Consider the following 12,286-nt stretch of genomic DNA (forward strand, 5'->3'; position numbering starts at 1 on the left):
GCGGTCACCGCAAGCCGGAGCCTAACCCAGCAACACAGGGTGCAAGGCTGAGGGGTTGGGGGGACACACCCCATACGGGACGCCACTCCATGGCAAGGCACCCCAAGTAGGACTCGAACCCCAGACCCACCGGAGAGCAGGCCCTGGCCAAACCCACTGCAGCACCCCACCCCCTCAAAAACATGATTAGAATGTCTGAAATGGGCATTCTGAGAAAGTAACTGGCACCATTACTATGGTGACTAGAAATACCGTGTTTGGAATTCAAGTTGTGTGTTAATGAACAAATTCTTCAAACATAATCCTATTCATATCATAAAATGATTTAAATGATCTGAAACTTCAAAGCAGCACAAGATAGCTGCTCATAGTACCAAATTTAATTTAGAAATGTGCAATTTGTGGGTTCACTCTAAAATGGAGTTCAATTTCTCAAGTTCTTAATGCAAGTAAACTATAATAATCACCCAATGCAACTTGTAACCCAGATAAGAGCTCATATCTTCACATCAGCCATAATAACCACCACCAGACTTTTTCGATATTGTTTTTTTTTTTTCTTTTTACAGTGACTTGGAAAGTCTATAATTCTCCAAACAATAATGATTACATCTCTCAGAATTTTTCAAAAGAAACAACATACAGCAGTACACAATACTGATCTTTTAATACAGTATCCTCCACAATTTGAATAAACTTCATTTGACATTACAATCTTCCTTTTTTTTTTTTTTTTAAAATCTTTGTCTCATGTCTTTAAACTAGTGAACCATTAGTGCAGCACCCAATAGTGATATTCGTGCCTTAGGACCAACTCTTTGGACATTTGGAAGCTAGAGTTAGAGCAAAAGTCTTACAAAAAATAATGATTCATATTCACATTTAAACTTCATTACAATTATTAACAAGCCTACACATTGCTTGTCCTACCATATTTAGACCAGTGAGAGGCTGACGGAGATGGTGTATGCACAGTACTGGACCAGCAAACCCAAATTAGGTAGGAGGAGTGTGTGAGCATCTCAAAACATAATGACTGACCAGTGAGACCCTCTAAGTACTATCATCCCTCATTGATTATTTCATTGGTTTGTGCATAACATTTTTAAAGAGCAAACATATTACAAAAACATAAAATACAGAACAAAATACTTCAGATCTGGTTAAAAGCTTGTTTCTACAGTTCAGCTGCTCACTGTATGTCTGACACTGAATTGTACCAAATAGATATGTAGTCAAACTGATTTAGCAAACTGATGCATGTTGAACTCCTTCTTTGGCAATTTTTAAAGCAGGACTGTTTTTTTTTTTCTTCAACAGAAGGGTAACTAAAGTGCATAATACAGTGAACAGTTGATCCCGCAAATGAAATGTAATAAGTACAGACATCTGATGCAGTTGCCTTCATTTAGTTATTTCAAGTCCCAAACTTATCTGAGGCACTGTAGTGCAAAAGACACAGCACCGTAAAACTAATTAACAGGCTGCGGGAACAGCTGCCATGCCATGCTTTAAATCATATTAAAAACACAGCTTGCCCTGTTACCCTCTCATGTACAGCCCAACACTCTCCTAAAGTGTCCTTTTTGACTTGACATTACAGTGAGCAGCTCCAAATATGAAACAAATGAGAAACTCGCAGATAAAGTCTCAAGCACTAGATGAGCAAATTACACCTGTAAATTAAGTGCACACCGCTACCCCACCCCAATTCTCTGAGAAATGCTTCACCTACATTATACATGTCCAGCAAGTCAGGCAACTTAAAGCCACCTTCCCTTCATGACCCAGAAAGGCCCAGGCAGTCATGGATAAGTGTCCATCTGGCCATCTTAAGACAAAAGCAGAGAAATGTGTTTCATTGCATGTCTGACATGAGAAATAAAAGTGTGTGTGAAAGGGTGAGGGGTCTCGAGGAGACACCCCACAAGGGCTAATTCCCAGTGGAGGACAACTACATCATTCTTATTCTCCTTTCTATAAAAATACCTACAAGGCTACAAGTTAGAAAATGAGTGTTTACATATACAGTCATTTACATCCAAAGGCCATTTTACTTAGCACTAAATAAAGATTATGCAGCAAGTGTTTAGGTGGTTCGGTGAGGTTCCGTTCTCCTGGTGAGATGAGCCGATCCACAGAGCAGCCCTGATGCTCCTCGTGCGTCTCCAGCCGTGAGGAACAGACATACAGATATGTCCCGTCACAGGGCCATCAGTCAAAGGCAACTTTTTTTAAATGCCTTAGCTCCTCTGCCAAGAACAGAGCTGCACGACTTCTTTATTCAAAATAATACACCCAAGACAAAACAAAGTGGCTGCTGAGACACCAGAGTTCTCCATGTGGTGGATCATGCGTTCAGGTTGTTGCCCACAGGTGTACGGCTGGTGTTCTGCCTTTTGTGTCCAGTCCTGTCTTTAGTCTACAGATGTCCATCCTGTTGGTAACGACTAACAATTCCACCAGATCTTCTCCTGCATTATGGTTATTGCTTTAGAACAGCCATGCGTTTGTAGATTCAGGGTCCTCCTCCTCCTCCTAAGGCAAGTGTCTCTATGAACCAAGAGCTTCAAAGCCCTCAGACTGCTGAGTAGGAGATCCAAACTGCCTCTTGAAGGTCCCGTGTGTCGTGATGTAGTACAGTTTCTGTTCATCTGCTGAACACCGACGCAGTGCACCCAGCACTTTAGAATGTAAGTCACAACCATTGTGTTTGTTGAATACAGATGAGAAAGAAGGAGCAAGTGAGGAACTACACAGCTATCTGCAGTGGAGAGGGGAAAGGGGGGGGAAAAAAAAAAAAAAAAAAAAAGACGAGAGCGAACTGGTCCCTCCCAAGATATGTTGTACTTTAAAATTTTAATTAGTTCTTCTCAACATGGTTTTACTGTATACATTTCTTAAATGTCCCTCTGCCTCAAATTAGTGGAAATCCAACACACTGCCAACAGGACTTGTGATTTGCTTCACAAACTCTTGCACGTAGCCTTAGCCTTTAACAGACATGTAGTGATGAAGCCCAACAATTACATTGTGCCGTAAGAAGCTGAAGTGCATTTTTTATGATTAATTCTTCCACTTTTTCCTCCTATCTGGATGTTGCATTCACAGGTTGGTGTTTTTAAAAAATTGGGAATAATTTAAAGAAAAAATTTCAATGACAAGGACAGTCTTTTGAAAACGCCTTTTGTGAGGATTTCATAAAGTCAGGGTGACCTTTGACGTTCAAAGTGAGTTTCAAAGGGTCAGGACTCCTGGACAGAAGTCAGCTTAATGGTTGACTGCTCCACCCTGGCAATTCCTTCCCCAAACTCAAGCACACAGAGGATCGATCCTCTGCCGTTCTTCTCCGACACCTTCAGATGTGACCCTGTTCTTATCTGAGCCAGCAGCTGTGGGCTGGAGGGCCACCTACTCCCAGGAGTGGTCAATTAAAGAAACACACATAAAACACAAAAACACACAGAGACAGAACTCAAGGGCTCTTGGGACTATCATTCCACATGCTGACCCTCAGGGCAACTACCCCTCTACCGTACCTATTGCCCATCACTTGGGTAGCCAGACTGATGTGCTACAAACAAGCAAAAACAAAAAACAAAACATACTCAAATCATTTATGCATTTTGTGGTCCGCACTAGAAGCCTATGTAAAAAAAGCCATCTCCTCCAGATCATTTTTTCTGTATAAACAGGTCTGTTTCACTGAACAGTGGCTTAATCCTCAAACTAGTGCATCATACATTTCAGATTTGACTAAACTTTAAAATAAATCTAAAGGGTGCAATTTCATGGCCTAACTACTTGTCGGCTGCCGTCTAATTTTATCTTGAGACCCTGCACAGAATGCTTTTTCTGTTTTGTCTTACCCAAGTGGAGCAACACGCAACTCCTCAACAATAAACAAAGTGGGCAATATACTAAAATGTGAGAGAGTGAAGGCATTAAGTGGGGGTTCACTTGGGGTAAATGCAGGGTTGAGTTCCTTTGGCAAACAGCTCACAGAGCGGCCAACTGCAGAGCTGCCAGGCACCGGGAGCCTGATAATCAATAATTTATTGTGACAACTGATAAATAACCAGCAGCTATGATTGCTCCTCCAAAGTGACAGACCCTTAAAGGATGAAAACGGTCGGAGAAGATGCCCAGTCGTTGGAGAGTCAGCTCCCAAACAGAGCATCACACCCTAACAGCTGAGACCTCATTTACACAAATGTCTAGTGAAAGGGTTGAGAGCAAACAGCACCCAGACACACACACCCACACACAGACGCAGGGGGAGAGAGAGTGAAGACCCAGGTCCCTCCCACCCTTAACTACAGGGAAGTCACAGGAACCGAGAATCAACCACAAACGCACGCACGCACACGATTAACAAGGAAACACAAGGGATGGTCCAATGATTCCCTGGATAACACCAAACCCTGAATCCACATCTACCATTGGAAACATGGCAGAGTCTTGAATCATACAAGTATATTTTTATATAGCAAAAGTTCTTCAATATCCAGTGGGACAAGGAAAGGAGGAGTGTAGGACCAGGGGCGCCCAGAAGAACCAGAAGGGAGGATAGCTGCTACTTCACTTCCAGGATGGAAGGGTTAGACTCCATTATGGCAACAATGATGCGGTCAATGTAGTCCTGCAACCTGTAGTTGATCTCTTCCTGTTTGTGAATAGCCTCCATTAACTTGAAACAGAACAGAACAAAGATTTATTAGAAGACATGACTATGAGCAGCATTTGACAAAACAAGGAAAAAATAAAACAGAAGACTTCAGTGTAGGGTGCAATTATCGTAAAGAAGCATTAAAAATACAGAAGGTGTCACTCTATACTTCTGTAACTATCATCATACCGAATGTCACTGTTTGTTGTTCGCTAACGAGAAACATTTCACCTCACCTCATCCCTGGACACGGAGCTGATCTCTGCAGCCAGAGACTCTGAGAAGGAGGCGGAGAACAGGTTCTTGGCCCCCTGAATGCTAAGGTTGATGATTTGACCATTAAGTTCGTCATTCTGCTCCTTCAGGCTGCGGTTGTCCTGCAGGGGAAAGATTTTGGTTATGTCCCAGCTGACTCAGTGACACAGAGTGAACCAAAAACAAACAAAAAAAACAGCAGAGGTCTGTACACAGACAAGAGATACAAAGGCAGGGTACAGTATGGCGGTAAGGCTAAAGAAATCATCTGTATTGCCACATATATCCTTCCCTGACAACCCAAGTAATGGTGGGAGGGTATTGGGATTTGTCTATCCTGTGTTGTATGCACCTACTCGATCGATGAACTTTGGTGCAGCAAGTGGTAACGAACTAGGTTTGCTTGAGACTTTGTCTGCAGCTGTGTCTCCAGCTACGTCTCCTTCTCCTAATGTAATGCATAAATTGTACATTTGCTGAGATGTACGTTGCTTTGGACAAAAGTGTGTGCTAAATGAATAAGTGTAAATGTAATGGCACAAACTGTGAGCGCTGCTTCACCTACTGCGTGGCACCCCACCTGTTTGAGCCGGCGGATCTCCTGCTCCAACTCAGCCTCGCGCGTGCGGCTCTGGTACTCCTGCAGCCCAGCGCTGGGAGAACGTCCACTCCGGGCCTCCACCTCCAGCTTGTATAGCTGCAGGTGCTCCAGTTGTTTGCGCAGGTCCTCAATCAGCTACAAACAACAAAAAGGGTCTCCATGCAACTTCTGACCACTTCAAGCAATAGCTCACCTTTTCCATAACCTGGGATCAATTTGTCTTCAAAAGGGCAGTGTGTTCATGATAAATTACTCATAAGCTGAAAATGTCACTGAGTGAAGAGCAGTGTGTTCATCACAGCTTAAGATAACTGGCCTTACTCATGTGCACTGAGATCAGACCACTTAGCTGTGCTCCTGTCTCCTGGTCAGTGAAAGGAGCCCTTGCCCACCTCCTGCATGCTCTCCTTCTCTTTTTGGTGTTTGTGACTCTCGTGGGACAGCTTATCCGCCATTTTCCTGCGTGACTCCATCTCTTCACCCAGCCTCTCCGTCACATCCTCCAGCTCATCCTGCAGCTTTCTCTTCTCCTGGGGGGAGAGAAAGAGTGTGGTGAAGACAGCGGGAGCGAGCATGAGTGAGGTACAGTGGCAGATTTAGGCATGGGCGCCATGGGCAGCATCTTACTGGGGGTGGCATGGGGCACCCGCGCAAAAAGGGGAGAAGGGAAAAGAGGAGGAGGAAAAAAAAAAAAAAAGTGCAATGAAGTTTTTACCGCTTATTTGCGCATCACGTCTGCGCAGACCGTTTGGCGTATGACATCAAAGTACCGCGGGAGCGTCTCGCGAGCAGACTGCACCTCCATATGCTTTCGAATCGCTCTTGCGGTACTTTGATGTCATACGAGGCTCTGACTGCGCAGCACAGGCACTCTATGAAGTCGAACACACACCTGTACTCTTACTAAGAAATACGAGGAGGGGCGGGGTTAGTTGACATCACCTCAAGGCATCCAATGGCGACACCTGAGGTAACATTTGCAAGGAGAGCAGGAGGGGAGGGGGGAGCGAGCGAGAGGCTTTTTTTTTGGGGGGAGTGGAGGGGGGGCGCTGAGCAGGGGGTTCGTCCAGGACACCATACAAGGTAGAACTGCCACTGGTGAGGTAGGGTGCCTCTCTCTGCCTCAGGCAATAAAAAGCAACATAGATGGTGGTCAGAAAGGAGAATGTTCCAGCAGGTTCTGTGCCAGTAGGCCCTGTGTGCTTTAGTTACTACAAATAAATGAAAATGAGAAATTTGATGACACAAACTTGCTACTTTTATTCCAGCAGTAGAAACAGCAGAAATATGTTTTTGAATAATTTACTAAACGATTCTATACAGCTTTTTAATGATATAAAGTCCAGTCTTTAAGCAGTTTTGAACACATTTTAAAGAAATTTTTCACCGACATATTACTTACGTAATATTCACACGTTACACGATCATGAGAAACTTTTTTGAAGCTGTAGAGAAAATGTTCTTTATGGCATCAGTCTCAGTCCTGAAGAGTTGGTTTGGAGGTTTGAAACTGTTCTCATTTGTGTTCAGTTTGCTCTGCTCTGAGTATTAAACATGTTGTCCATGTCCAGATACACAGCGAGAACCACACTCCTTGCAGCACCATGAGCTGACTGGCCAGAGCATCCTGAACCATGAACCATTTGAGGAGTGCACACCTCAACTTCAAATCATTTCCCTCAAAAGAAATAAACTTCATGAAGCAATCTGGAACGTACACATTTGGACATCCTTGACCTTGGAGGGCTCACAGAGAGTACAGACTGGTGGCTTTACCTCCTCTAACCGCTCAATGTTGGCGCGAAGGCAGGGCACACAAGATCGCAGCTCGCTGTTCTCCTCATCCAACTGCTGTAGCCTGGAGTAACAGGACGGTACAACCAGAAAGGGTTTCCAGAGTGTCAAAAAGACACAAATACTTCATTCATAAAAGCAGCAGTATCTCATCTGGTGTATTCACAGATTAATTTTTCTATTCGTACCAGTGTACAATATAAAGGTCTGGAATAAATACTGGGCTTATTTTACAGATTTCATGGAAAAACCCAAACCAAAATATGGCAGTACACAGCTAATCTACAACGGTCACTTCTGCTGATCACCACTGGGGGGCAGTAACCTTTAATAAGACATGGGACAGCCAGTCCTAGTGCAGACAGGACATGGTGGTGTGAATGAGCAGGGCACATGGCTCAGCTGCTGCCAAGGGCCAACTGACCTGCTCTGCAGATTCTCCAGCTCGATCCCTCGCTCACGCTCCAGCTTGCAAATGGCATCCTTGTGGCGCCGAATCTCTATCTGCAAGGCGTCTTCTGCCCGCGTCTCCTGCTCCTTCAGCTGCTCCTCCAGGGCGTTGGCTCTGTGAACCAGCTGCAGGTTCTCCTGGCGGAGGCGAGAGTGCACCTCGCTGTTGGCCGTGGAGTCTTTTTCCAGCTCTGACACGCGTTTCTCCAGGAACATCACCTGTGTACGTAGCCCCATGCAGAAAAATTATAATGGAGTTTTCCGACAGTCATCACCTCCTACTCATAAGCTGGGTACCACCCCTATGTCCCACCTGTAGGGGACGGCGCTCTGGGCTGTACCTTGTCAGTGATGTCTGTGTCAGCCAGCTCCAGGATGTCCCTGGACAGGTCATCCATGCTGCCCAGTGTCAGCGTGCTGCTCTGGAGCAGGTGCCTGCATTCATGGGAGGGACACACTCTTATAATGATCCAGCATCAGAAAACCAGGTAACTACCCTCATAGTGAATCCATCCTACCACCCACACATTCATCATGGTACAAGGACATCACCTACATTCTGAACCTCTTTACCCTGTTAGACAAAACACCACATGTACAACTATGCCTGTAGGGGGCACCTCGCTAAAGGAGAGCCCCCCCCCCCCCAATTAAGAGGACTAAGCTGCTTATTCCTGTGTTTTTAGCAATGTGGGGGTCCACTGTACTTCCCTTTGAGTCAGAGCTCCTACATCACATTTACAGCTACTTATGTAGCAGATGCTTTTCACCGATGCAACATGTACAATCATTAACGTTCGTCTAAACCATAAAGTACATGTTGTGCTACCAATTTGCTCTTTCTAATCCCAGGGCGCTGAATGCCGACGCCCTGTGCCATCCATTGGTCTGCACCCCCGGCCCCCAACCCTCACAATGTCCTCCACTGCAGGATTGCTGTCCCTCCCCAGGCTATCCAGTCTAGTTACCCGCCAGTTAAATGCTGAAATTCACGTACCGTGCCACTTTCTTGCTGGTCAGCCTCTTGCTGGTGCTGAGATGGCAAGAGGAAAAAAAGATGAAAAAAAAAAAACAGGATGCTTCAGTCAGGAAGAGTGGAGGAGAGGAAACAGAATGTGTCCCTATGACCCTTCCCTCTTGAGCCCACCCTTCAGTGACCCTCCAACTCTGACTAAAGAGTGCATAGCTGGGGGTGGTGCTGGAGGAATGGCCTACAATGAGGCAACAGCATAACCCTCTAGGGGAACAGCATCACCAAAAACAGGCACAACAGCAGACCATGCAGTAGGAACCCCGACCAGGGTTACTTGTCACCTCAACGGTGGGCAACATTTGGTCAAAGGGGATGCCACTCCACAGTGTGCCAGCATTGCAGTCCACACCTGGCACGCCAGCTTGTGAGCAGTGACGAGCATTTGGGTCATCTCTAATTTTACCTGCCACACGTCAGAAACGTCTACAGAAGAACGTTATCCTATGCAGCTGGTTTTCAGCTTGCAATTCTGGGGGGGTCAAATCCAGCACTTTCTCTAGCTTCCTTCACTCCACGGAGAGCTTAGAACGGGAGCGAAATCTCTTTGCTAAATTGGAGCAAGTGGTTCAGTACCTCCCCAGAATGCAAACTTTGGACAGAGCTGAAACCCTATCTTACAAGAAAGCAGAGAGGAAGATTTAAAAAAAAAAAAAAAAACTTTTAGAGGGGACAGGTTTCTCTGCTAAATTAGCTCACATTTACATTGATCTATTTTAGCTGCTGTTTTTCTCCAAAGCAACTTACAATTACTTACCCATTTATACAGCTGGCTAATTTTTACTAGAGCAATTCAGAGCAAATACCTTGGTCAACGGTACTACAGCCGGATTTGACATTGGGATTTGAACGCGGGTCCTTCAAGTGGAAGGCAGCAGCTCTAAACATGGCCACTCCCTGCTCCTCCAACATTAGGGAGTTCAGCAGAAGTAGTATATATATACCAAACAGCTTAATATAAGAAAGGAATTCCTTTGCAAAGGAAGGAATGAGACTGATAACATCTGATGCTGACACTAATGGGGCAGTTTAAAAGTGCTTCCTGAAAAATAACTCCTTTCACAACAGTGAACTGGTTCAACCAGGAGCACAGTTAAAGAAAATATGCTCGAGGGTCATTCTGCCCTGGACACACCCCATAAAGCTGAGATCAACAGCAGCTACAGGATCTGTGAATTAAATACATTAATTTAGCTGATGCTCAAGGGTACTACACCTGAAGGTGAGACACAAACCTGCGACCTGTGGATCCAAAGGCAGCAGCTCTAACCACTATGCTACCAGCAACATAAGAGAAGGCACACAACTCACACTGAGCGCAAAGCACCACAGCACACTGTAGGCACACGCGTGTACACCAGTTAACAGGATCGAAGACCTCAATACACTCCATGAGGTGATGACCACACCAGTGCGATGAGGGGAGATGCACACAAACACAAAGAGAACACAGTGGGAATGAAGCGGGGTGGTGGGGGGCGTGGTGGTGGAAGAGCATGCGTTACCTATTCATTTCAAGGAAATTCAGGCGTGTGGAGAGGTCCTCCAGGCGACTAATCTGTTTGTGACACTGGCTACAGTAAAAGTCAAGCGCCTCCTCCCTGAGAAAGCTCTGAAAGCTGGCAGGGAAAGGGTCGGCGCTGAGGACAAGACCGAGAGACAAAGGAAGAAGGAGAAGTAAGACACAGGAGAGACCATGACAGAGAAAGATCCTGTGGGGGAGGACAGGTGGGGTCAGTGCGGCCTATACTAGGTACTCACGAACACGTGTGTATGGGTCTGCCAAGTGTCAGGGGTGGGGTCAAACAAAACACACAGGTGCCGATCCCAGCCATTTTACCTCTGATGTTTTGCACTAGTATTGCAAAAGGGTTACACTTATAACACTACACACTTCTGGGCAAGTCCACAGCATCAGCATCTTTGTCAGAAGCAAAAAGTTGATTAGTTTTATTGTGCACAGGGAGTGAGCTGCTAGCCCAGAGGTGGTTTCGTGTTCTTGATGGGCTTGAGCAGGGACCCCCGAGACTGCAGGGGAGTGATCGCGGACACGTCTCAGACTGTTCAAGGTGACGAAGACCAGCAACAGTGCGGTGGGAGGAAAGGTCGTGAGCTTGTGAGCAATGGGTTGTGTAGTGCTGGACATGTCACTGTTGGGAAGCAGATCAGCAGTCCAGACCCTGAGCAGTCTACATCTGGTATCTGTCCATGCTGTATGCTCCATGTGACGTCATCCACACTGCAGTCACAAGGCTTCAGACAAGGCACCCCAGAGAACTCACTGCACTCTCCAGACTTTCTTCTGCAGACAGACAGACAGACATTTGAGCTGCTGGTCCTGCTTTTTGTTCATCTGCACATTGCATATTTGCTCACTCTTGTGCTTGATATGGTGCTCATCCATTACAGTATGGCTCCAGTGTATTATGGGTAGCAGGACTTGCTCAAAGGCAGATGTTTACTAAAACTCAGAGTAGAAGTGCCTCACACAGACCTCCTACACAGAGGGCACTCCCCTGCCCTGCAGCTGTTACATAACATCCATGTAGAAGGAACCGCTGTGATCCGCATGTGGGACATAGACAGGTGAGCAACTGGCAGCATCAGCAGCTTCTCTGCATGGCTATTGGTGCATGTCAGTCACTATTTTTTGCACTACCTACCCCCTCTACCTACTGCTTCATCTCTGTTTTCTTACTGTTATGCTGGTATCCTTTTTGTTACTACATGAATGTTGTCACTACATGTATGTTTTTGTCTCTCAGTAACTGTTGCATGCATGCCACTGCAGTCTTGTGCAATTTCCTCCAGGACCAATAAAGGATCCTTCTATTCACCCACCTACTCTCCCTTGTCATATTTGACATACAAGAGTGAGACTTAGCTCAGTGGTACCGGGCACCTCAGGAAATGAACTCCTGAAACGGACATGTGTCTCCACGTGAACCTTGAATCTTTGCTTTCTGTGTTGGAGAGATGTAGCTTTTATGTTCAGCATGGTAAGAGCGTTAACAGCAGAGCCCCCACCATGAGGATATTAGCCCTGAGCTCGAGAGGAAGCCATGCTGGAAACAACAGACTGAATTCCTCAGACAGGTCAACATTTCTGGCATCTGTCCTGTGCTCTGCTGCGCCCCAGGTAGAGTCCTCACTAGGCCTTACCCCACATATCCCTTAAACAACCCCTTGGTGGAATTGGTCTCCTCCACGTCACAGATGTTGTCACTTGATACAAGCAGCTGCACTCTTCGTGCACGTTCCACTTAGATGGTTTATCAGAGGGCTAACCAAACAGACAATCCTCTTTAAACTGGCCATGAGGGAGGGCAGCATGGATCACAGCTGGCCTTCCATTGGGTACCATGGAATAAGCTTAATTACTTATTTGGATAAAGGCTGCGAGCCAGGTAGTCACGAGCTAAGAACCCGGGCAAAGTGCTTGAGCAGGAGTTTGATAATATTACTGTAGAAAGAATTAAGCATTAAC

The 12,286-nt window shown here is 45.8% G+C and overlaps 1 protein-coding gene across 3 annotated transcripts in view; it reads right to left on the reverse strand.

Moving 5' to 3' along the window:
• Nucleotides 1-2,844: 2,844 nt before the first annotated feature.
• rab11fip3 (RAB11 family interacting protein 3 (class II)) overlaps nucleotides 2,845-12,286 on the reverse strand; it is a 48,433-nt gene continuing 38,991 nt past the window's right edge. For 2 of the 3 annotated variants that reach the window (XM_018735005.2, XM_018735003.2), the window contains exons 6-14: nucleotides 10,305-10,439; nucleotides 8,767-8,802; nucleotides 8,111-8,204; nucleotides 7,744-7,988; nucleotides 7,302-7,383; nucleotides 5,918-6,055; nucleotides 5,505-5,660; nucleotides 4,906-5,046; nucleotides 2,845-4,690 (exon numbers count right to left, since the gene is read on the reverse strand). In XM_018735005.2, the coding sequence (XP_018590521.2) occupies nucleotides 4,577-4,690; nucleotides 4,906-5,046; nucleotides 5,505-5,660; nucleotides 5,918-6,055; nucleotides 7,302-7,383; nucleotides 7,744-7,988; nucleotides 8,111-8,204; nucleotides 8,767-8,802; nucleotides 10,305-10,439 (1,141 nt within the window). In that variant the 3' untranslated portion in view covers nucleotides 2,845-4,576. The remainder of the gene's footprint in view (nucleotides 4,691-4,905; nucleotides 5,047-5,504; nucleotides 5,661-5,917; nucleotides 6,056-7,301; nucleotides 7,384-7,743; nucleotides 7,989-8,110; nucleotides 8,205-8,766; nucleotides 8,803-10,304; nucleotides 10,440-12,286) is intronic. The other variant, XM_018735006.2, reaches the window with a different exon arrangement.

The sequence above is a fragment of the Scleropages formosus genome, chromosome 20 (assembly GCF_900964775.1).
Source record: "Scleropages formosus chromosome 20, fSclFor1.1, whole genome shotgun sequence".
NCBI lineage: Eukaryota > Metazoa > Chordata > Actinopteri > Osteoglossiformes > Osteoglossidae > Scleropages > Scleropages formosus.